This window comes from Lemur catta, chromosome 15, assembly GCF_020740605.2.
Source record: "Lemur catta isolate mLemCat1 chromosome 15, mLemCat1.pri, whole genome shotgun sequence".
In the NCBI taxonomy this organism is placed as follows: Eukaryota; Metazoa; Chordata; class Mammalia; order Primates; family Lemuridae; genus Lemur; species Lemur catta.
In genome coordinates, this window is record NC_059142.1 from 26,024,967 (window position 1) to 26,050,181 (window position 25,215).

The following is a 25,215-nucleotide window of genomic DNA, read 5'->3' on the forward strand; positions in this document are numbered from 1 at the left end:
TGTCTTATATGATATATAACATAATATAATTTGTTATATAATACATTGTTTATCGTTTTGTAGACTGTGAAGAATAAGACAAACTCATCCCCTCAGTGCTTGTAATCTCTTTCTCTCAGAGATATACAGCTATTATGCATTAATATATCATATTTGTAATTCTGATAATTACAATAATTAAGGAAATAGAACCTATCTAAGGAAGCACGTATGAATGTATCCATTTCTTCCTATTATATGGAGTATAGAGAAGTGAATCAGAACAGAGTAGGAACATTTCAGCCAGATTAAGTTGCCAAGTTTTCTTGAGCATTTGTCTTTCTATCTTATCAATGGTCTTTTGCTGTTCTTTGTTTTTTTTTTTTTTTTTTTTTTAGACAGAGTCTCACTCTGTTGCCCAGGCTAGAGTGCTGTGGTATCAGCCTAGCTCACAGCAACCTCAAATTCCTGGGCTTGAGCGATCCTCCTGCCTCAGCCTCCTGAGTAGCTGGGACTACAGGCATGTCCCACCATGCCTGGCTAATTTTTTCTACATATATGTTTTTAGATGTCCATATAATTTCTTTCTATTTTTAGTAGAGACGGGGTCTCGCTCTTGCTCAGGCTGGTCTCGAACTCCTGAGCTCAAACAATCCACCCACCTCGGCCTCCTGGAGGGCTAGGATTACAGGCGTGAGCCACCGCGCCCGGCCAATATCCAGTATAAAATTTTAAAAGGAAAAGTCAACATCACTGTAAAGGAGTAATTTAAAATAATTAGATTTGTATGATAGCCTTATAGCTATATTTGAAGAACACAAAAGTTTGTAATGATTTTGATATATTTGTATGAAATAGACATTTCATAATACTCTATTTCATGGGGGAAAATGGATAAAATTATACATAATAGTATGTTTTAGGCTTAGATTGGCATAATAAAATTTAGGATGAAATGTTGTAGATATGGCTTTTATCTTATGTTATAACTCTAAATATGAATGAAATTTGTTTCTACTGATATTAGTGCCTGTCCTTTAACCAAAAGGTGATAAAAACACATATTTTTCAAATAAGGATTTATATTTTAAAAGAATTCTTAAAAAACTCCTTAAATATTGTTAAATAAACTTCTGTACTGTATGGCTTTAAGTACAATTTACTTTAAAAGTTTTATTTTTTTTAATTGATAGTATTTGCAGCTTTTCTGGGGAAGTATTTGGCAGTTTGAGATTTCTTAATAGAAGAATTTGTTTGTGGAAAGACCTTACTTGAGTCAACTTAACAGATTTTCTGTATGACAGGAAAAAGGTAAATATGTAAAGCCCTGGAAAAATATATTGGCAGAATCAGTGTAGAAGCTGGCACAGTTTTAAAGAAAGCAATTAAAAAATTTTCATACTACTAATTTTACTATAATTCCTTAGTTAAACAATATATGATAGAAATAAGAGTAAAAATACCTTTAAGTGGAAGAAAGAATAGAGTATGTATTCTTCTTAGTTTTCATTGCTGTTTGAAATTATGAAGTTCTTGCAGAAATAAAGTATATTTTTAGTTACCTTAAATTGGTTAAATGTACCTTAAATATATAAATGTCTTCCATTTTCAATAATTTGGCTTATTAGGTAAAGATGTAATGTTTTAGCACTGTGGCAAAAATATTGTATTTTGATTAAATTTCTAATGCCACAGATACACCATTTCATCTCCTGTGAAGGTCATTTAAAAAAACTTTTTATTTTCAGAAGTACATACGTGTATATAATTAGAGAAAGTAGTATAATGGACACCCATATACTTACCTAGTTTCAACAGCTATCAAGTGATGGACACTCTTTTTCTAGAATACTTCCCTAATTATTTTGAAGTATATTGCAGGCATTATAGAATTTAATTTATACATATTTATTGCCTATGTCTACAAGATAAGAACTTTAAAATATTACCAGGTAATACGTAATTTATCATCTAAACTGCAGTCTTTTGATTTGAACTATCACCTTACTAGATTTAACTCTGGTCAACACGTGTAAACTAGGAAAGTCCTGAGCCAACATAGACATATGGTCATCCTGTCTATTTCCTACCAGCCAAACTCCCAAGCTTTTTAGTATACGAAAACCTTCTTTATGAAAGTCTAGTCTTCTTGCAAAATCTTTTCTAAAACTCAATTTCATCCTTCTTATACCACATTTAGTTTGAACCACTCATTTTCAGCTTTTTGCAGTTGTCTTTTTCCTTTGTTCTCTTAACTGGAATGGCCTTTCACTAGCACCTGCTCTCCCCACAATGTCTTAATCTTGTACATCTTTCTGGGCCCAATGTAGATAGTCATTCTTATATGAAATCTTTCCTGACCCTCTTAGCTTACAGTAAGTAACTCGTCATTTTCCTAAATCCCCCAAAGATAACATTTCCCACTGTCTGTTTGCAGAACATTAGACTGTCAACATGCTGTATAAATCAGGATGCCAGGGTCAAATATGTTTAGGAAATGCTGCCTTCTGTTTAGAGTGGCAATGATGATTAGTATTTCATCTATTTAAACTTACTTAATACATTTTTATTTGATTATAGACCTCCTTTGTTACCCAACACACTTTGGGAATGCCTTTGTAACATGTAATCTCTGCCTCTCTTAAAGTACTTACTTTCTATTTTGTTTGCATTTTCTGTCTACTTGCCACTAGACAGTAGTCTCCTTGAGAGAAAAGTTATTAAGCTTGTTTTGGATTGAGGAAGTAAGGTTCATGGAAGGCATAGTATGTCCATTGTGTTCTTGCCAACTTAAAAATTATTGATGATGTTTATTTTTTGCTATGTTCTTTTAATGAGAAAACCCAATTCACTAAAAATGAAAAATCCCAATTATTTATCACATTTATCACTCTGCTTTCAAAGCATGAGTGGTTCTTTTTCAAAATGTTTAGTTAACCAAAATGTTTGTGATCAGAGTATGTCTGAAAATGCAGTGCTGCTCTGTCAAAATTTATCAGATGATGAATAAAATTATTCACATGGGATCAGTGCAGATATCTATAGGTCTGAGCTGAAAATTAACACCTGTCAATATTTTAAAGGAGTGAAAAAAATACACATATATTCATGTGTGAATGAAATTTCTCTTACAAATCACATTGGAATAAATCCAGAAATTAGAAATTTTGAAGTATGAGTTTGTTAGAAAATTGTGCCTTTGTAGACACCAACTCTGGAGTATGTCTTGCTTTCTCTCCTGGGAATAGGACCTTCTGTTTTGCAAGCCTTTAGCAAGCACAAAATATTAGTCAAATCTGGTAAGACTGAATGGGAAACTGAGTTGTTAGCACTCTATCTTAATGCCTTCCGTGCTTTCCTTTGTCCTTACTGTCTTTTTGGGACACCTTTGCCATGTGTTCTTATGTACTTCCCCCTGCATTGCTGGACCCACTGAATAGATGAAACAGATTTTATTAAAGTATTAGTCTCTCGTATTCTGTGAATTCTTCATAATACAATACAAAGAAGAAATCTGTGGAGAGGTCAACACTGTTTCTGGTAATGTAGTCAGGTACTTTGTAAGTGGCATGCAGCTTAATTATAAGTCCTGGTGAAGTGGCTTGAGGTCCTGAGTAATGAATTTTTAGTAGTTCCTGATCCACGAGGATTATCATTTATTCTCTCAGAGTAATGTTTGTATAATGGCTCTCATGGATTGGGGATACCTTAAAATCTATTTAGTGTGGATTTCATAAAATCCAAAATGTGTGTTACTTAATGGTCAAAATGTTGAAAAAATGGAGTAGTAAATAAAAGTACAACCATCATTTCTGGAGATAACTGCTGGGTATAAGTATAATAAAGTGTGTATTTAAGCCCAGTAATGTCTTTTGAGGACAGTTGTTTTCATTTTTAGTATACTTGTCAGTAGGCAGGATAGTGCATACCCTTGGAAAAATAGTGACTGGAAGAGAATATTAGAGGGGGACTGTGGAAATCTGTGATTTTTGTTGTTGTTCTGGTTGCTATTTATATATGTGTATGTGTTCACTTTGTCGATTTGGGTACTTCTGCATGTATATTATATTTCTTTTATTTTTTATTTTTATTTTTTCTACAGCTCCCCACCCCCTATTATATTTCAATGATTACTTTCCATGAAAAAGCGTTCACAAAGCAACAGCAGCATAAGTTTGTGATTTCTGTCTTTATATCCTTGATAATATTTATTGTAGCATTTCACTATAGGTCTCCCTAACCTGTTCGTCTACAAATACCTTTACTAGTGGTAGTAATATATCTCATTTCATACTTCCATTAGGAAGTGTATCATTCTTAGTTACAAATTATTTTACTTAACTTGAAAACTCTAGGGATAAAATTCATGCATGTGATTTTAAGTTGGTGAGATTGATATTTGGCAAATATTTGAATGAAGGAATTTAGCTGCTTTGCTTTGAAATTACAGTTTCAAAAGTGATTTATGTCAGTATTTAGAACAATAATCACCATGACCAGATTTTTAATATCAAGAAACAAAGAGTTTCACTTTGTTTCCACTTAATAACTTGGAAGAAGCTTATTTTTCTCCAATTTCTACATCTTCCCTCATTCCTTTATACAGACTGAAACTTTTGGCAGGTAGAAGGAGGCCTAGTATAGATTATATGCATTTCTCTGAATTTGAGTTTATGTTATCCCAAGCCTATAAGCCAATGTTGCTTGTTAGGCTGAAAGATATAGGGTATATGGATTGGAGGACAGGATATTGGGATATAGACAGCTGATGGAACAGGGTATACTGACATAGCATTTGTAGTAGCTCATTTGCCAGTGCAACATAGTTTTTCTCTGTTGATTGATACCTAGTTCTTAAAGAAGTAGGACCATAGCCCATGTAGAATGACAAGTTCTCCACTTAATAAAGATGTTGTGTTGGTTAGGAAAGTAGTTAACTTCTAAAATAGCATGAAAAGCTCTTGTATAATACCTTCTTAGTTGAATGCTTTGATTATTGTGAATACAATGAAGGGACTGTAAAATAAGTAGAGACAGCTGTGTCCATCAGAGCAAGCATCATGGGAATTTGTGCCAAAGGGTGGAGGGAACAAGTAAAGAGAGTTGATAGAGAACTGTTAACAGAACATATCCACTGTGATGAGAAAGGAGACACCTTTGTATTTGGATGTAAAGAAAAAGTGGCCTTGAGCAGCTGTCTGATGTGGAAATCCAAAACCCAGACATGATTACAAAAACAAAAGACAAAGAGTGATAGATGTCATTAGCAGTAATTTTCAGTGTCCTTAAATTGAAAGGTAGATATGAAGTCTCCAGAGAGACCAAAGGAGTGTGCAGTAAACAATCTCTTTCCATTGGCCTCTATTTTTACTTTGAGGAGGAAAAGTTATTCCTTAAAATCCTAATGTTATTTCTTAATGTTAGTATTTATGTTCTTTGTTTATATTAAAGATAAATAATAAATTGAACAAATGGAAATGGATATTTTGCTTTAAAATATAAAATTATTTTTAATTTTGGGAAAAGGAGCTTTGCTTTTTATGTTAAGAAATAAGTTTGTGGCCAGGTGCCATGGCTCATCCCTGTAATCCTAGCACTCTGGGAGGCTGAGGTGGAAGAAGGATTGCTTGAGCTCAGGAGATTGAGACCAGCCTGAGCAAGAGTGAGGCCCTGTTTCTACGAAAAATAGAAAAAATTAGCCAGATGTTGAGGCATGCACCTCTAGTCAGAGCTACAGGGGAGGCTGAGGCAGGAGGATTGCTTGAGCCCAGGAATTTGAGGTTGCAATGAGCTACAATGATGCCACTGCACTCTACCTGGGGTAACAGAGCAAGACTCTGTCTCAAAAAAAAGAAAAGAAAAGAAACAATTTTTTAAGCATTTATGAGAATTCATTGGTAGCTTAATGTGAGTTGTAAGCCCAGTTTAAGTTAAAAGTTAAACCTATCCCTATTTTTCTGGGTTTTGTATAAGGTGAACAAGGCCACCATGGTGTTTTTGGGGCTTGGGCAGGTGACTGATAGATATGTAGTGGACACTCATATGCAATGAACTAACTTGTGATTTTTCCATTCTTTGTGCACAATTTCTGCCCATTGATCCTTAGAATGGCAGTATCCTGAAATTCATGGTATGTTTCATATACATGAAAAAATAATCCAAAAATAAAATAGAAGCTTTAAACACAAAGCTTAGAGTACTGTAACAGGGTCATTAATCATCTGTATGATGGTTAACTATATCTCTGAAATGGTATTTAATACTATGTTTTGCATCATTTTCTGGGAATGGTGTTCATAGTCTTTTTGGACATCATAAATATGTGGTCCTTTGTGACTAGTATTTTTCACTAACCATAGGTATAATCAGTGTTCTCCATTTTGCAGTGTTTCTCAGATCTTCATTTCTTTTCGTGTATTCCCTTGTATGGATGTACCACATTTTATTTATTCATCAGTTGATAGACATTTGGTTTGTTTCTACTTTTGGGCTATTATAGATGATGCTTGTATAAACACTACTGCACAAGATTTTATGTGGACATATGTTTTCAGTTCTCTTGGTGTGAACCTTTTGTTAAAAGTTTTTGTAATTTTGATTTCAATGTCCCTGATGGTTAATGACACTGAACATTTTCATGTGCTTATTCACCATTTATATATCTTCTTTGCCCATTTTAAAATTGGGTTATTTGTCTTTTCAAATTTGAGCAGCAATAGGTATAGTCTAGATACAAGTCACTTATCAGATATATGTTTTGCCAAAAAGTTTCCCCAGTCTTTAGGTTGTCTTTTCACTTTTTTGATGGTATCCTTTGAAACACATAAATTTTATTTTTGATGAAGTCCAATTTTTCCATTTTTTCTTTTGTCATTTAGACTTTTCGTATTGTATATAAGAAACCATTCCCTAATCCAAGGTCATGAAAGTTTACAATATTTTATTCTAAGAGTGTAATTGTTTTAGCTTTTACATTTAAGTCTTTCATCCATTTTTGTATGTGGCATGAAGTAAGGGTCCAGTTCCCTTCTTTTGCATATAAATATCCAGTTGTTCCAGCACCATTTGTTGAAAGACTATGCATTTACCATTAACTTGTTTTGGTATCCTTGTTGAAAAATCAATTGCCCGTAAATGCAGATACTTGTTTTTTTCATAAAACTTCTGAAACTTTTGATTTGTCCTTGCCAGGAATTTTTTTTCTTTTTTCTTTTTTCTTTTTTTTTTAGAGAAAGAGTCTCATAGCTCACTGTAACCTCAGACTCCTGGGCTCACATGATCCACTTGCCTTAGCTTCCCAAGTGGCCAGGTAGCTGGGACTACAGGCACATGCCACCATGCCCAGCTAATTTTTTTTTTTTTTTTTTTTTTAGAGATGGAGTCTCGCTGTGTTGCCCAGGCTGGTCTTGAACTCCTGGCCTCAAGCAATCCTCCTTTTTTGGCTTCCCAAAGTATTAGTATTATAGGCATGAGCCACCATGTGCAGCCTGTGTTTTTTTGGTTTTCAAAATGAATTTAGGTGACTTCTTCATTAGGACCAACTTTCTGGGAGGATGCCGTCTAATGCATCATTTTCATGTTCCTGCTTGATTACTTTTTTAATAATAGAAGAATCTTCATTTAGTGTGCTTTTCTTGGATTTTAACTTCATTTAAATTGGGAAACCTGAGTTCTTTTAACATCTAGTTCTCTCTTAATTTGTTCAAAGACACTGTAAACAAGTTAGAATTAGTCCTAGTGTTAAAGAGATTCCTGTCCTCCCCACTCCTTCACTTGTTTTCAAAGTTTAGCTAGAGGCAAAGGTTAATCTTTAAAGGAGTCATGCTTATAAGGTGGGGATAGTGCTGTGTGGCTGATGTTCTGCTGATTCCAGTTATAAAATATTCTTTTGGCAAGCAGAAAAACAATTTACGGTATGCTGTAATTCTTGAGGTCTGCTGAGTTCTAAAAACATGGGCTTAAAATGTAAAATTAAGAATTGTAGGCCGGGCGCGGTGACTCACGCCTGTAATCCTAGCCCTCTGGGAGGCCGAGGCGGGTGGATCGCTTGAGGTCAGGAGTTCGAGACCAGCCTGAGCGAGACCCCGTCTCTACTAAAAATAGAAATAAATTATCTGGACAACTAAAAGTATATATAGAAAAAATTAGCCGGGCATGGTGGTGCATGCCTGTAGTCCCAGTTACTGGGGAGGCTGAGGCAGTAGGATCACTTAAGCCCAGGAGTTTGAGGTTGCTGTGAGCTAGGCTGACGCCACAGCACTCATTCTAGCCCGGGCAACAAAGTGAGACTCTGTCTCAAAAAAAAAAAAAAAAAAAAAAAAAAGAATTGTAAACTGTGTTTTTGTTTTAGTATTTGTGAAGTTGAAGTGGTTACCAGAATTGATTGAGAGCTAGATTATATTGAGTTTTAAAACTAATTCAGGAGATTAGCTACCTCTAATGGGACACCAAAATTCATGGGAATTTTGTTCTTTTTTTCATGACAGATTCTAACAGGGGAAAAACTTTCTTATATACCATATTTATACTCATTTATCCAGCTCTGAAAATTTCAGTGGATACAAAGCATATACATACTTTAAGTACATTTTTGTATGAATAAGATTAATTTTCTTAACAGGAGTCTAATCTATTATGTAAATACTACACAATATATATTAGAGTATGTTGTCTTTTCCAATTTTTCATGTGTCTTTATCTGATGTATGTTTCCATAATGTGCATTCAGTAGGTGTAGTAATATCACCGCTAACCTGAGGTCAGTTTTCTAGAAACCCAAAGCATCTCAAACACATTCCTTCAAACAGTAGCATAAACAAAGAGCAATAAAATGAGAAAGGTTTTATTTTATATGGTATGTGACTTTCTTTTAGAGTCACTCTCTTAAGTTCATTTTCTTCTTTACAAAATGAAAATTCAAAATAAACGATAGTTTAAGGAGCTGAGCTGCAAACTGCTCTAGACTGGAAGCAATAGTAATGTGTGCTTCTTTAGTGCTTTTGAGCACAGCAGTAATATCATAGTTAGAATGGCAGTATAGTGAAGTGCAGTGGAGATTCAGCAGTGAACAGAACAGACAGAAATTCTTGACTTTACATATCCCTCTGATCAAGTTGGAGGAAGATAGAAAATAAATGAACAGCCAGGTGCTGTTGGCTCATGCTTGTGATCTTAGCACTTTGGAAGGCTGAAGCATGAGGATCACTTGAGGCCAGGAGTTCAAGACCAACCTGGGCAGCAAAGTGAGACCCCAACTCTACAAAACACAGAAAAATTAGCCAGCTGTGGTGGTGCTCGTCTATACGCTCAACTGCTCGGGAGGCTGAGACAGGAGGATCACTTGAGCTGAGGAGTTCTAGGTGACAGTGAGTTATGGTAGTGCCACTACACTTTAGCCTGGGCAACAGAGGGAGACCCTATCTCAAGGAAAAAAAAGAAAAGAAAAGAAAAAAAAGCAAATACATATTACAGAAAAATTTACTGTTGTTACTGACTGGGCCTGTGGAAGCAAGAAGAATGAAATTGAGTGATTAATGTAAATACATAGGATTGTGTAGTTCCCCAACACTTTTCTACTGAGGCATCCTCTGGGGGTTGCTTGTCCTCATTGGCCTGATACCTAAGTACTTGTTCTTTTTTCCCTACCATAGTGTCATGTCTGATAGTCTCATTTATCTTTGACCCTTAAATTCCTGAACTGATTGTATCCTTTCTCTTTCTTCTCCCAAAATTCATCCTTGATTTATGAACTTTCAACTTATGAACTTTAAATGGTCCTTCCTCACTTCATTGTTTTGTTCAGGAATAACTGTATAAAATGCCCAGTGTTTGCTAAAAATGATTACTAGTTCTTCCCAGATTTGTTTCTTACTGGAACAAATTCAAAACCAAAAGGAAACTAAGTAGAGGAGAAAAAAATGAAAATTAATTAGCTATAAAAATAATGACTACTCTTATGGGAATTTTATGTGATACTTGAGAAAATATGAGCAGTTGATTTTTCTGTTTTTCAGGCATAAATGTTTGATGCTTCAACAGATAAGTTATTAAGAAATTTCTTAATAGTGCCATTTCTAATTTTTCAGGCTGCTATCCATGTCCAGGGCCAAACATGAATCCTGTTGCTCTTGGAAGCCGCTGGCTTGCTTATGCAGAAAACAAGGTAAGACATGGCTCATATTTGGGTTATTTGTAATGGAGCAAGTGTTGAAGGATTTTCCATACTCCTGTGCTACATAGGTGATTACCAGTAATGAATGTTTAACTTACTAGTTTCTTTGCTTTGATTTTAATAGTGCTACTAATAATTGGACTCTTTGAAGGATTCATAAATGTTTGACAGTGGTCCTTAAATCAGACTCTGTAGAACCTTAATTTTTTAGGTTTAGTTTTATATAGAGAACTCTAACTCATTAATATTAAAGGATAGCATTGACTGGTATTAAAGTCAGCAGTTTCTGACTTTTTAGAAATCAAGAGGCATGGCCTTGCATGGTGGCTCATGCTTGTAATCCTAGCACTCTGGGGGTTAAGGGGAGAGGATTGTTAGAGGCCAGGAGTTCGAGTCTAGCCTGAGCGAGGGCAAGATCCTGTCTCTACTAAAAATAGAAAAATTAGCCAGGTGTGATGGTGCTTGCCTGAAGTCCCAGCTACTCAGGAGGTGTAGGCAGGAAGATAGCTTGAGTCCAGGAGCTTGAGGTTGCAGTGAGCTATGATGACACCGCTGCACTCTAGCTTGGGTGACAGAGCAAGACTCTGTCTCAAAAAAGAAGAAAAAAAACCAGAAATCAAGAGGCAGGCGTGACTTCTGTCTTCAATGGTAGATTGGAAACCTGGGGTGTAGAATAATTTAATTGACTTCAACCATATGAAAAAACTAGATCTAAATAAGGGCTTAGTCATTTGTTTTAAAAATTAAATCATACACACTTTCATTTTGTTGAATTTTCCAGTTATTTATTAATTTATTTATTAAGGTCATCATAGTAAATGAAGATATTGTATTTATACGCTAAGAGTTTTATTTATGTCTGCTTCAAGGCAAAAGGTGAATTTGAATTTTCAAAAAGTAAAATCATTTTTATGTCATTTACTACCCTAAATGTGAATATAGAATGAAATCTGAAACATAATACACACTTCAAATATTAGTATTTTTGATATCATATTTGGTGGTTGCGTAGTTACTGTATTTTGGAAATAGTATGAAATTATATGAAGTAATTCTTGACAAAATTAGGATGTGGTAAGTAATGTAATTATTTGGTCAAGGCACATGCTAATAAATCTCTAGCCTCTGGAATGAAAAAATCAAGAAACTACTGAAGAAAATTATTTTTCTAGATGAATTCCTTGATACCTCATCCAAAAGTCTGTCTGCAGCTATTAGATATTTTGCTTCTTAACCAAATGCTATATTTATGTTCCGTCCTGTTCTTTCTCTTGATTTTCCAGTATATCTCATGAAAATAGCTCTTTTCAAATTATCTTTTCAAATAAGACAAGAGGCATACAATTAATTAAGTGTGATGACATAATGGTATCTTCTAATGTTTATATCTGTAATACATTTCCCTTGAGTGCTGGAGACATCCAAGAAGAAGATCTACATATAAATTGTCTCTTGGCTTTTGTAGATGTATTCTCACATGTGGGAAAGTGTCAATTCGGAATCAGAGGTATTATGTAAATTGTTACTTATCGTTTTTGAAGGGAAAGAACTTTTTTCATAGATGCATAGCCTGGACATGTGCCAGTTATTTTGCCATTACAGAGATACATGTTAATAATATCTGGTGCCATCATATATGGAGACCAATCAATGTAGTGGCATTCTTAAGGAGTTTGCTAAGCAAAAAGTTGTGCCATCATCTAGAAATATTTCTAGATAAATGTCCTTACATAGTATTTCCATAAAATCTAGTATTTATTATTTTTTGATTGTTTTGGCTTTAGAGCTGAGTGTGGAATTGTAAAATTGAATTAAATTTTGGAGTAACAGTCTCTTTCAGTGAAAATGCTCTTTGCCTGTAAAATCTTAAGAAGCTGGTAAGAATGGAGTACTTATACACAATTAAGTATCCATATATACACATACATTTTAGAAATCATGAGTTCACCTTGATACTTTGATAGGGTTCTTTCTTGCCTATCAAATTTCATATTTCTATGTCCCTTATTTTGCATAGTAGATCCTGACCTCAGCCATCTCCTCATTTGTTCGATCCTATAATAGAAAAAAAAAAATTGCAAATTGCCTGCCCATACCAGTAAAAAGAAATCAAACCAAATAGAGTTCACAATATTTTTTAACAATTACACCCACTCCTGTTGCTGCCTAATAGTGAAGGTATGCAGTAAAATAGTATATTCATAGCTTATTTTTATTAATTTGTTCTTCATGCCTTCCTCTCTTCCTTCCTTCATTTTGCTATGGTTTTATTTGATATGTAATTATTTTCCTTTTGTATTTATATTTATTTTTATGTTTATATATTTTTATATATATTATATTTATTTATTTGTATTTCCCTTTCTTTTAGAAACGGTAACATAGTATATATGCTGTTTGGCAAATTGCTTTTTTTTTTTTTTCTTTGCTTAATAGTATATCCTGGAAATTATTCCATAGGATAGAGATTTGCACTGTTGAGAATTCTGGCTCATCTTTAATTTTGTTCAACCAAGATACAAATGTAGTTTTCTGAGGAGTCTAAGTTTTAGACCAAAACTTATGGCTTAGTTTTTTTTATGTAGACATGTTTAGTCAATTGTGGTTGAATTTGAAAGGTAATAGAGTTGTTTATTTTTACATGTTTGTCCTTGAATATTTTAACTACCTGAAGTGGAAAATAAATGAAGACTTTCCAAAATACTGTCTTTCCTTGCTCATGCAGCAGGAGGCAGCAGAGGGATAATTTTGATAATTCTTTGAATGAGTATTTGTGGATGAATGAATGAGTGAATGAGAGAGAGAGAGAGAGGGATTCTTTATATTAGCTAAAATGATCACTTTTCAAATTCTTTATTTTACTCTATGTGAAACCACATTTGTTGATCGCCTGCCTATCATTTGGAAAATTCCTTACCACTCTCTTGGAAATCTTAAGCAGTCATTCAATGTGGTGTAAGAGATTGCCTAAAAAATAGCTTGACGTCACATATCAGACTTTTAAAGGTGTTCCATTCTGTTCTATTAATACTGCGTTCAAGGATTTTTTTTAAAAACATTGTCAGCAATAAAGAAAAATTTGAGTTAAGAATAAAAGGATTACGTGTTAATCTTCATCAAAGGACCTGGTTTTAAACTATGTAAAACGTTTAAAATTTTTATGTTTTGAGAGATGTAGATTCTTTGTGAATTTCAGAGGCTTTTAAAAACTCGTATTGCAATGTGGTGCTGTTTTAATACTCTTAACATTTTATTTTCAAAATTTCAAACATACGAATCTGGCTAATGATTTTTTTTCCTCTAAATATAGGAAGTATAGGACCAGTGGAAAATTTAATCCTGGTTTATTGCTTAGCATGTGAGAGAATCATGCATATCAAAGAGTGATTCACTTTGAAAATTGGCAGGTTGATTTATTTATGTCAGGAACGAATAAGGGCATGTCTTTTTCATTCCTAATGGTAAAAGCAATAAGTCCTCTGAAGTGGACAGCTCGTATATGTGTCATAGTTGATTTATGCATAATTTGTGCCACTTTTCCACTGACATAATTGAAAATGCAAATATGGCAAAATCTTTTGTCTAATTTTTGTTTCCTTTTTACAATCTTTATGGAGGAATTAAGAGGACAAAACATCCAGTTTGTTAGCATGTTAAATATTTAATGTTAGGAAGTCGTGTGTAAGTCCTTTGATTATGTTTTTAAAATGTATTTGTAGAAAGAGTGACAGACCCCAAACCCCACCATTTCAGAGTTTATGAATTCTTAAAGACTATTCATCGTGTAATTAAAACTATAGTTGAGCATTAAACTGCCTGAATGGCACCAGTAGATTATAAAAACGGGTAAAAATGTCTCAGCAGGGCTTTTAGCTGTTTGTCTGAAACACACTCATGCAAACATTCTCATGCATCACTATCATTATGCATGGTAAATAAGCTCTATCCTAATAGCCTGTAGAGTTAAACAATGTAATGGAAATGACTTTTTGGTGTTCTCTCTCTTTGTCTCTCTGTTTTTCTCAGTTGATTCGATGTCATCAGTCCCGTGGTGGAGCCTGTGGAGACAACATTCAGTCTTATACTGCCACAGTCATTAGTGCTGCTAAAGTGAGTACCTCAGAAGTTTCTGGGAGCTGTGATTATGTGGAATAATTATCAGGTTTCCTCTCTTGAATTGTATTGAGATTGTCCCTTCCATTTTTATTCTCAAATGTGGACTAAACATAAGTAAATCACAGTTTTTTTTTGTCACTAATGAATATTGGTGACTACATGATTTGGTATTTTATTTTCTATTGTAATGATTGTAGGGTTTGTACTCATCCAATTTTAAATATTTAAGCCTGTTAGCTAGCTTAAAGTCTTATCTAATTAATACCACTTTTGAAAGAAGATTTACATGTTTTAAAGTGACTTCTGGATTCTTCATCCTACCTACAATGACATCCCTTTGCATCTTTGAATGTTTCTGAGTCGCCCTCACATGAAGGGTATTATTCCTCATGAAAACTTGAGTCAATCGCTTGACACTTGCAAAGATTCTTTCTATCAAGGGGCTGCCCCTTCATGTTTGTCAAGTGAGTTCTTTTTGTGTGTGTGAGAGTTAATTTTTATGATGGCTGGTAAGCTTTTTGTTGATTATAAGGTATTCTTATAACCACTATCCTTTTGAATTGTGAAATATACAACAAAACAATTCTAATAATAGGGATGACAGAGTGAATCACAATGACAGCGTGTAATAGAAAGCACAACTATTTAGAAAAGAACAACAGTTTTTAAAGTAAACCACAGGGAAGGAATTGAAGGTCACACAGTTTTATGTAAAATAAACACAAAAATATTTCAAGATTGATCACAAATGCTTATATGATGTGCAATGAATGTGTTCCTTGGTTTGATGAGAGAAAGATTACAAATTTTTCACCCAAAAGAATTAATGAATGTCTTTATGCTTATAGCACTATATTTTTTAGACTTCAGAAATCTTTAAATTATGATGGTTATTTCAAAGAAGAGCAATCTAAGACAGTAATTAGGAAACATCTTCAGTGTCAGTCTATTAGTTTATTCACAAAATACAACGAGATCTGTTTCTCAAGAGTTATATTCCTTTTAGACTTATCTTTCTCACACACTTGGATCAGAGTAGCTGATCTTATTATCATTTTGAGTAATTTTCTGTTATGGAATGGATGATAACATTTCAGCTCTTGTTTGTTATTATGTATTTATGTGCTCACATAAAAGGAGAGTGGCCTTCATTCAGTAAGTGTTTTGCTGTGAACACGCTGTAATAAGGCTACACTTAATATGTTTTGAAAATAACAAGTGCAGACTCCCTACTTTCCCACACCTCAGTATTGGGAACTATGAGGCATATACTTGTGTTTTCCATGTTAAAGGCCCAAAGAAATTGTTTAATATAAACCTTAATGTCATCAGTTTCCAGTAGGCCATTGATCACCAATAGGTTGATTTGAATTTATTATTAGCTATGGCAATATAAAAAAATTCAGCCATTAGCTTTTGAATAAAGTGGGTACTGTTTAATTTTAGTTTAGTTGTTTTTTGCCTGATTTTAATGCTTATTCACATTTATAGTTGTAAATTTACAAAATGAGGGAAGAGATTCAGTCATGAACATTAAAGTCACCCATTTTTTGATAGCCTTGTGTGTCTATGTATGTATACATACACATTTACACATTTAATTTTTAAAACACTTTCCATACTCTGACCTTTATAACTTATACCTAACTCAAATGCCGTTAAATATTTTTGAAAACATTTTATTGTATTCACATATTGTTACATTTTTTAGCTAAAACTTTTACCAAAGAGGGATCTTTCATTTTACTTTCAAGGTGTGGGTGTTTTACATAGAAAAGAAGGAAAGTTGGAATGCTTGCATTCCCTTAATGGTTATCTCTCTGAGTAAGGTATCGAATATTACCTGTGGTTAAATTAGCCTTCTGATGTTTAAAACAGTTCTAATTTTATCTGGTAACTACATCAAAATGACTGCTGTAATTTACATAATTCTAAATATATTCTCTGTCCTTGTTACTATTACATTATGGGTTAAACTCCTATTAGTGTGTTGACTTACGGAAGTTCATTACACTTATAATTCCTGTGCTTTTCTGTTTGAGGGATTATAAAGTTTATTTGGCGGGAAAAAAAAAACTCATAAAGATGTGTTCAGACCTAGAAACTTTCCCCAGAGAATTCTATCTAACATTTAAGAATAAACAATGGCAATATTGCAGACTCTTCCAGAGAATAAGAAAAGTCAGATTATGCCATTATAAGAAATGTCAGATTATTGTTTTATGATGCCAGATCACCTTAATACCAAAACTTTGCAAGAGCATTACAAAAGAGAAAAACTACAGTCCTAAGTCATGAACATAGATGTTAAAAATCCTAAACAAATATTCACAGAAAAAAATAAAGCAATATATAGGATATATAATATGCCATGATTCATTTGGAGTAATTTGCACATTTAACAGTAGAAAATTATGTAACTATCTCAATAGATGAACAAAAAGTATTTCATAAAATCGAACATATATTCATTGATAAAATCTTTCAGTAAATAGAGGTAGTTTCTGGTTCTCTGAACTTCCATCCTTAAATTTTCAAACTTCTTTAAACACAATAAACCTGGTTATATTAAAAGTCTGTTTCTGATAACTCCTACGTCTGGCTCCCTTTTGGATCTGGTTCTGATGTTCGTTGTTTCTGCTGGTTTTCATTTATGATGTCTTGACTCCTTGTTTGCCAGAATTTATTTCAAAAATTTTAAGAAACAATTCTGAATTTGAGATGATAATGGAGTTCTGGGACAGTCTCAGTCTTGGATCATCATAGTCCAATTTCAGAGATTGAGATTATTAAAATTATTTGAATGAAGCTTACCTGAAAGCTGTGCTCACCTTATTGCTATAGATTCACTCATCTGTTATATATCTTTATGTTCCAAGCCAAAGCTTGGAGGGGATCTCACCAGGTGTAGATCCGCTTGGCAGGCCTTTGACTCTAATATATGACCTCCTAGTTCCATAAGTCTATCAAAAATACCAGTTAGTCTCTTAGCAGATCCTTCTAGAATCAACAGATTAAGAGTCTGGGTCTAAATGGCCAGCTGAAATGTCTGGATTTCCCTGTTCTTTTGGATTTTGACCTGGTAACTCTTCACTATCTTGTTAAATATTCAGTACCTTCAAGCAGCATTTTACAAAAATATTCTCTCCAGTTTTCCTAGTTGTTCTCATTGGTAGGATTGATCTGATTTACCTAGCCTGTCATTATTGAAAATAGAAAATAAATTTTCTCATTATTTCTTACCATTTTATCCTTTCTAGGTAATATAGTATTTTTTGAGAAATAAAAAGTATGTAAAAAGCCATGTAGTATGTGCTTCTTGAGAAAAATACTTATCTTAAAATAATTATACAGATAATTTCATGGTTAAATCACTTTCTCTGAAAGAGTAATTATAACTCTTGCTCTTTTAGATGACTCAGTTTCCTATGTGGCTTCATAGAGGTTATTTAACCACTTTGGCATATAGAGAGATTAATTACTAATTTTTTTTTTAATTTTTTTTTGCCTCATTGTGCAATTGTGAGGATAAATGTATTCATTGCATATTCACTTGGAGCTCTTTAGAGGAAATAATCTTTTTCATACTTTCTGTATTTCCAAATAGCACCTGTATAATATTTATACTATTGGCTTTATTCTTTTGATTTTTGTAACAGTTGATTTGGATTTCCTTATAAAGAATATAAAAGTGATGAATTTTTATGGTAGTGATAAAGGAAAAAATTAATATTGAAATTATTCAAGAGATTATTGACACATTTGTAAAATATTATTTGATATTTTCTAGTTCCCTCGTAACTGTCTTATTTAATGTATTTTAACCCCAGTGTGGTCAATTGATTTAATAAAAATGCCTCTGTTTTTCTCTTGTTATCTGATAACTTCTAAATGACAGCTAACAGCTTTTGTGAGAGCAGCACCATTAGCACTAATGGATAGGGAGGACAACTGATACAGCATGGGAAAGGTTAAAGATGACTAGTGACCCTTTGGCAAATCTGCTTGCAACAGAACAGAATAAGTACCATGCTTATTTGAATTATAGGTCATAACGGATTTTCTCACACTTTTGTTATAGTCTGATGTCCAGCTGTCTTATAGCTACAGTTTAGTTCTGTGAGTACTCTTGTAAAGATTAATTCGGGATTTAATGAACTTTTAAATTTAGATACCTCAAATTGTGAGGACAACTCAGTGTAATTTATCATCTCCATTTGGCCAATTTAGATTTCTGTATTCCTAATTTTTGCTTAGCCTTTATAATTTTTGTATGTATTTGAGGAAATTATCAGATATGTATATGCCCTATCTATTAAAATCAGGTAGAAAGACAAATTACTGTCAGGTGACTTAGATTTCTAAATATGGTGTGTCAGAATTGTTAAATAACATTATTCATTACTTCTGGATACTAGTGCTTACAGATGTGCTTGATTCTGATGTGGAAACAAATTTACCCTAAAAGCAAAGGTCTTTACTAATGTAGAAAACTTCCAGCACTCCTCTCCCACCCCTGTCCCCCTGCATAGCTAATGAGCTATGATAAATAGTACTATCTTGTAACTTACTATGCAAATTGCAGATTTGATAATGATTAAATTTTAAGTTTAGATTTTTGTCCACTAATAAGATGACTCCACCACAGTCATAAGTTTTTATTCTAAGAAATATCAAGAACTCTTCATGTAATATGAGCCTCTGACTATGAAATGTACTAATGTTTTTTCCCTCTTTATAGATCATTTCCCTGGTTATCTTATGTTAACTTTCACCATTGTCTTGTGGTTTGCCTTGGAACATTACTTTCCACTTTTCATGTGCTCCAGTTCTTTTAGTTTTATTCCTGTTCATTGCTATAAGAGCATGAAATAATAGGCTCAGGGGCAAATGGGGACAATATACAACCAAAGACTTTAAAACTAAAAGGCATTCCTCTGATAAAGGGATAACTACATCTAAGTGGGAGCATCTCCATTAGCATTAATGGAGTAAGTACATCAGCTGAGGCATCTCAGAGGTTAATAAGGCTTCCTGGCCTGCTTTTGACATCAATACACTGTGGTGCCTGATTCTGTTGGTCCGTCAGAGGCTTACTTGACAAACACTCTAACAGACTTTATGTAAGTCATTTCTTTTGAATTATTGAAAGAAACGTTTGGCTGCTAATTGAGGAACGCTAATGTGTTTTATAATCATTGCAGTTTGAGTTTTTAGTACTAAACAAAACATTTACAATTGATTTGTGGCTTTTTCTTGGTTTTAGTCTACTGTAAGTTACATCTTTTTGATTGAATTCAGCAGAGGGCTTTGCTGGTCATTTTATTTAAGTATTTGTTAGTGTATATTATTTTGGGTCTTAATTTTTCTTCCTTTTACCCCTCATCAGACATCTATGCTTTATGTTCATTAACTGTGAGATCACAAGTAGCAACATAAATATTTGATTGCAAGGTGGTACAGGATAGTGGTTAAAAATCAGACTCTGGAGACCGTCTTAGTTTTGAATTCTGACTCTGTCATTGGGTACTTGTTTGAGCTGCAGTTTTGCTTAACTTTCCTTGCCTTAATTTTCTATTCTATAAAATTGAAGTGTTTGAGGAAATCTATAGACAGTTTATGTTATGAGCCTTGACTAATAAGAAAGGAATCACGGAACATAGCTACAGTAGAGTAATGCATATATTACTGGTGTTAGTTACATGGTATTTTAATAGAAAATTTCCTTGGAAAATACTTTTCCCTTTTAATTTTAATCTAATTGTTGCTTAAGTCACATTTGGACCTTTAATGTTTAATTATTATTATTATTTTTTTTTGAGACAGAGTCTCGCTCTGTTGCCCGGGCTAGAGTGAGTGCCGTGGCATCAACCTAGCTCACAGCAACCTCAAACTCCTGGGCTTAAGCGATCCTACTGCCTCAGCCTCCCCAGTAACTGGGACTACAGGCATGCGCCACCATGCCCGGCTAATTTTTTCTATATATATATTTTAGTTGGCCAGATAATTTCTTTCTATTTTTAGTAGAGATGAGGGTCTCGCTCTTGCTGAGGCTGGTCTCGAACTCCTGACCTCAAGCAATCCACCCGCCTCGGCCTCCCAGAGTGCTAGGATTACAGGTGTGAGCCACTGTGCCCGGCCTTAATTATTTATTTGACTATGGCTTTATTCCCACCATGCTGGCTGTAGGGATTTTACTGATGCCATTCCCCTTAAGCTAATATGGATGTTCTAACTCAAAGTCAAGATCATGTTAAAAGTCAGTCTGAATTTCTGTGACAGTTTGCTGCAATATAAAAGATTTAAGAGAATAAAGAATTTAACACAATGAGTAAGAGACTTAATAAACTGCATATTTCTATTTAGAATCTGAATACTGATGTGAAATCATAACATTTTACTTTTCTTTGTACAGACATTGAAAAGTGGCCTGACGATGGTTGGGAAAGTAGTGACTCAGCTGACAGGCACACTGCCTTCAGGTGTGACAGAAGATGATGTTTCCATCCACAGTAATTCACGACGGAGTCCTTTAGTCCCAGGCATCATCACAGTTATTGACACTGAAACAGTTGGAGAGGGCCAGGTAGGAACTTTTGGTACATGCAATGTGTGTTACCTGCAGAGGTTGGGCTAAGATCAAGATCAGCAAAAAAGTATTTGGCCTAGGAAATTATTAATTTGGAATTTTAGAAATTGAGATTATTCCAGGTCAGATTTTTCTTCAGCAAGTGATGAGTAATGTGTTAGTGCCTATTATTTCAAACATTATGAATGTATCAATCCTAAAGGTAAAGTGGCGGTTCTAAGAGGTTCTCTTATATCTTTGTGAGGACATTTGTTTCATAAATAAATAATTATATAGATCTTTATACTGTTCTGTTCATAATGTGTCTTTTTCATGTGTAATGACATTTGTCATAACAAATCATAAGATTAATACATTTCTTTTTAAAGGGATGACCTTATTTATTTGGGGGAACTTGAAAAAAATAAATGATGGTAGCTAGTAACATAATTGAGTGAATAATATCAAAATTTATAATATATTTCCTTATCAATATAAAAATAATATGTGAAATCTTAAAGTAACATATCAGAATACAGACCCTGCAACAGTGTATTATAAAACCCTGTATATTCAGGTAAAACAATTCTTTGAAATTTTAAAAATCCAAGTTTTTTTTTTTTCTGACATATAAATAGCTTAGAGAAAAAAAAATCTAGGTTTAGAAACATTTAGGATGGGTAATTATGAACATGGAAATATATGTTATGCTTGCATCTAAATATTGCTGGCGAGATATCAATTGGATTGTGTTTTTCCTCCATGCACTCAATGAACTTTTTCTTTTGTATCATAGCCTTCATTCTAAAAATGCATTTCTTAAAGGAAGGTTTATTGTAGTAGTTTGTAATCCTTGCTATAAATATAAAATTTGAAACCAATTCCTAGAATGAGATAGGATTAGGGCAGTATTTGTGATGTGAATTTTTTTTTTGGGTTTTTATATAGAATATATATTTAATTCTATATTCAGAACACAATGCCTGGAAACTATGTGAGCCTTTCAAGTATTAACCTTAAATATTGCATGTTCTTCTGAGAAAATCTGCTTCCAGTGTATATAGGTTGACATCTTGATGAAAGATTACATTTGGCAGCTACTCATGTGTTAGTTCCTGTGGTAAGATCAAGCGTACTTGAAGCAAATGTGGACCTTACTGCAATTAAAACAAAAAAATCTTTGAAATTCTGAGTTATTCAATTTGGCTATAATATTTTATTTGAAATTTAAATAATAACTCTCTGACTCTCCTATCTTTGTGGTTAACCAAATATGTTACAGGCTTGTATTTTTTTTTTAATGAAATGCTAGCAGAGTTTTTAGTTGACTATGATGATTTTGTGTCTGTGTGTGTTAATTAGCTTATCTGGATAGACACATACAAATGTTTTCTTTTTAAATTGGAATTAAATACATAATAAACCTTTAGTGTTACGAGCGTTAGAGTAAAAAAATTTCCTTTTGTTCTTTGACTTTTTATTCTTAATTCACGTACATGACCACTCACATTTATCGGGTAGTCACAACGCTCAACATTGTGTAGGACCATACATCTGTTAAAAATTTAGCATTTGTTGACAGACAGATTTGTGATCATTTCAAAGTAGAAAATTTTATCTCAATATTTTTGATAAAATAGAGGTGTAACTTGTATATGAATTTATTTTATGTTGAAGTGTAGAGACATACAAAATAATTATATTAATGTAAAAAGCATAACCTTAGGTCTTTTTTTTGATGTGGTTTAATTTTTTCTTCAAGTTCATTAACTTTTTATGACTTTAAAAAAGGAAGTCTCAGTTTTGCAGTATGGAAATAGACTATAGATTGTAGAGTTGTAGAAGTTCATTTGTCTGTGATAAATGCATTAACACTTGAAACTAATAAAGATATTGGTTAGGAAGAGTCATAAAATGTTAGCTTTAAAAAGTTAAAAATCTTAAATATTGTTCAACATGAAAAGTTTTACCTTTTCTATTATTGATTGGTACCCATAATCTCCCACATTTGGACATATTCTGAAATTTTATCTTGATTAAAAAATTCCATTAGAGGACAGGGAAGAAATTGCTTTTCAATAAAAGGTAAATGGATATGTACATTTTAAAAGAATTGTATTTTTTTAAAGCAACAAGGTTCCCACAGTATAGTACTGTCTATCTTTCTTTTAATTAATGTGAATCTGTTTTTTGTCAATGAGACATTTTTGTCTCTGGTAAATAGTTCAGTTGGAGTACACGCTGTTTTTAGGTTATGCTGGATTGTATTAAAAAGACTGTAGGGGTTAATGTCATAGATTTATCACTTTTAGGCCTTTCCACTGATGTTTAACCTTAACTGTAATGTTTTTCCTTTTCCATAGACAGCTCAGGATGTATGTGGCAAGTTGACATTGCATTGACTTTTGCTGTTTAAATCCATGGAGTCTTTAATATTTTCATGTTTACAGTGGTAGTATATAAAATCTGATTCACCATCTTTCCAATGCTGTATTGATTAGTTTGATTTTATGGTGATGGGATAATTGTGTGATAACTGCATTAAGGCGGAATGGATTTGTTTGACTTTGTGTCCATTTTTATCTGTGTTACTTTCATGTTTTATTTAAAAGCATTTCTTGACTAGGGTAAGTTAGATGGTATAATTTGCCTTTTACACAGTTATATAATTGAAGTTAGCAATGTGGCAAAATCCATAATCAAAATAAAATGCCTCAGAATGATGACATAAACCTGAGCTTTTTGTTGCCCTGAGAACAAGTTTTATTCATAATAATTTAATGGCTCCCGAGGTGTTTTTTTATATGTTGAAGGGTTATCTACCTTGATCAATTAATGTGCTTTACTTTGTATAATATAGCCAAGTTGTTAATATATACTTAAGCGTTCATTCTGCTTAGGTAAGTGGTGAGTAAAGATTACATGTCTTAGGAAAATTGTATTGGGATAGCTTTGGTATTTATGATTTGATTAATGGTTTGGTGTTTTAGGCATGGTGATGTTGCAGTAAAGAGGATTCTTTCAAAAGCATCTGGTGGTTTATATTTGTGAAGTCCATAAAGAGAAGATTCAAAGAATCTTATCGAGGTTTTGCTATGAATCAAGATTAGTGTGCCTTTTTGCTGAATGGCTTCTGCATTTTTGTCATCAAATTGAGTACTCAATGCTAATTGTGTTGGAAAGAGACATATAGGTTATAGGCTTATATTATGTAAAAGGAATGGGAATCTTGTAGATCAAATTTAAAATAGAAAAATGGGCAATGGACAAAAATAAATATTTCACAGAATGAAGGAAATACAGTTGACCCATGAACAACACGGGTTTGAACCACACAGGTCTACTTGTATGTCGATTTTCTTCTGCTGCTGCCACCCCTGAGACAGCAAGACCAACCTCTCCTCCTACTCCTTCTCTACCTCCTCAGCTGTGAAGATGACAAAGATGAAAAACATTTATGATTGGTCCACTTCTACTTAATAGTAAATAAATTTTCTCAGTCTTATGATTCTCTTAATATTTTCTTTTGTTTTGCTTAGTTTATTGTAAGAATGTAATATATAATACATATACAAAATATGTGTTAATTGACTGCTTATGTTATTAGTAAGGGCTTCTGGTCAATAGTGGGCTATTAGTAGTTAAGTTTTGGGGGAGTCAAAAGTTATATGTGGGTTTTCGACTACGCAGAGGCACTCCTAACCCATGTTTGAGGGTCAACTGTTTATTCATTTCATATGAATGATATGAAATATACTCATGACTTTACTTCTTATAAGAGAGCTGCAAATTAAAACTACACTGAGATACCATTTTCACTTTTCAGAATCTGAGTAACTCAAAAGCAACTCAAACGTATTATATTGTTTAACTTTCATTTTGAAATAATTATAGACTCACACAATAAGTTGCATACATATCCATATGCTTTTTACCTGGCTTACTCTACCTTTACCTGAATGGCAACATCTTCTTAAAATTATTTTTTATTTTTATTTTTTGAGATGGTGTCTCACTGTGTTACCCAGGCTGATTTTGAACTCATGGACTCAGGTGATCCTCTCACCTCAGCCTCCCAAGTACCTGGGATTACATGTGCACGCCATTGTGCCCACCTTGTTACATCTTATATAACTGTAGTGTAGTATCAAAACCAGTGGCACATTTTTGTTAACTAGGCTATAGACCATATTCAATCTTCCCCGTGTGATTAATCTCATTCATTTGTGTGTGTATGTGCATAGTTTTATGAAATATTGTCCCATGTATAGATTCATGTAACGACCACCATGGTTAAGATACACAACTGTTTGAAACTGTTTCATCAACACATACCTCTTTGTATTCATGCCCATTTCTCACCTCACCCCCATCCCTTTCT

The 25,215-nt window shown here is 33.4% G+C and overlaps 1 protein-coding gene across 14 annotated transcripts in view; it reads left to right on the forward strand.

Annotated features, from left to right (window-relative positions):
- Positions 1-25,215, forward strand: part of BCAS3 (BCAS3 microtubule associated cell migration factor) — a 553,048-nt gene that overhangs the window by 128,489 nt on the left and 399,344 nt on the right. For all 14 annotated transcript variants that reach the window (XR_006728831.1, XR_006728832.1, XR_006728830.1 and 11 more), the window contains exons 10-12: positions 10,065-10,141; positions 14,177-14,260; positions 20,682-20,852. Coding sequence is in view for 11 of the 14 variants with exons in the window: in XM_045525584.1 (XP_045381540.1) it covers positions 10,065-10,141; positions 14,177-14,260; positions 20,682-20,852 (332 nt within the window). In the remaining 3 variants the exon portion in view is untranslated. The remainder of the gene's footprint in view (positions 1-10,064; positions 10,142-14,176; positions 14,261-20,681; positions 20,853-25,215) is intronic.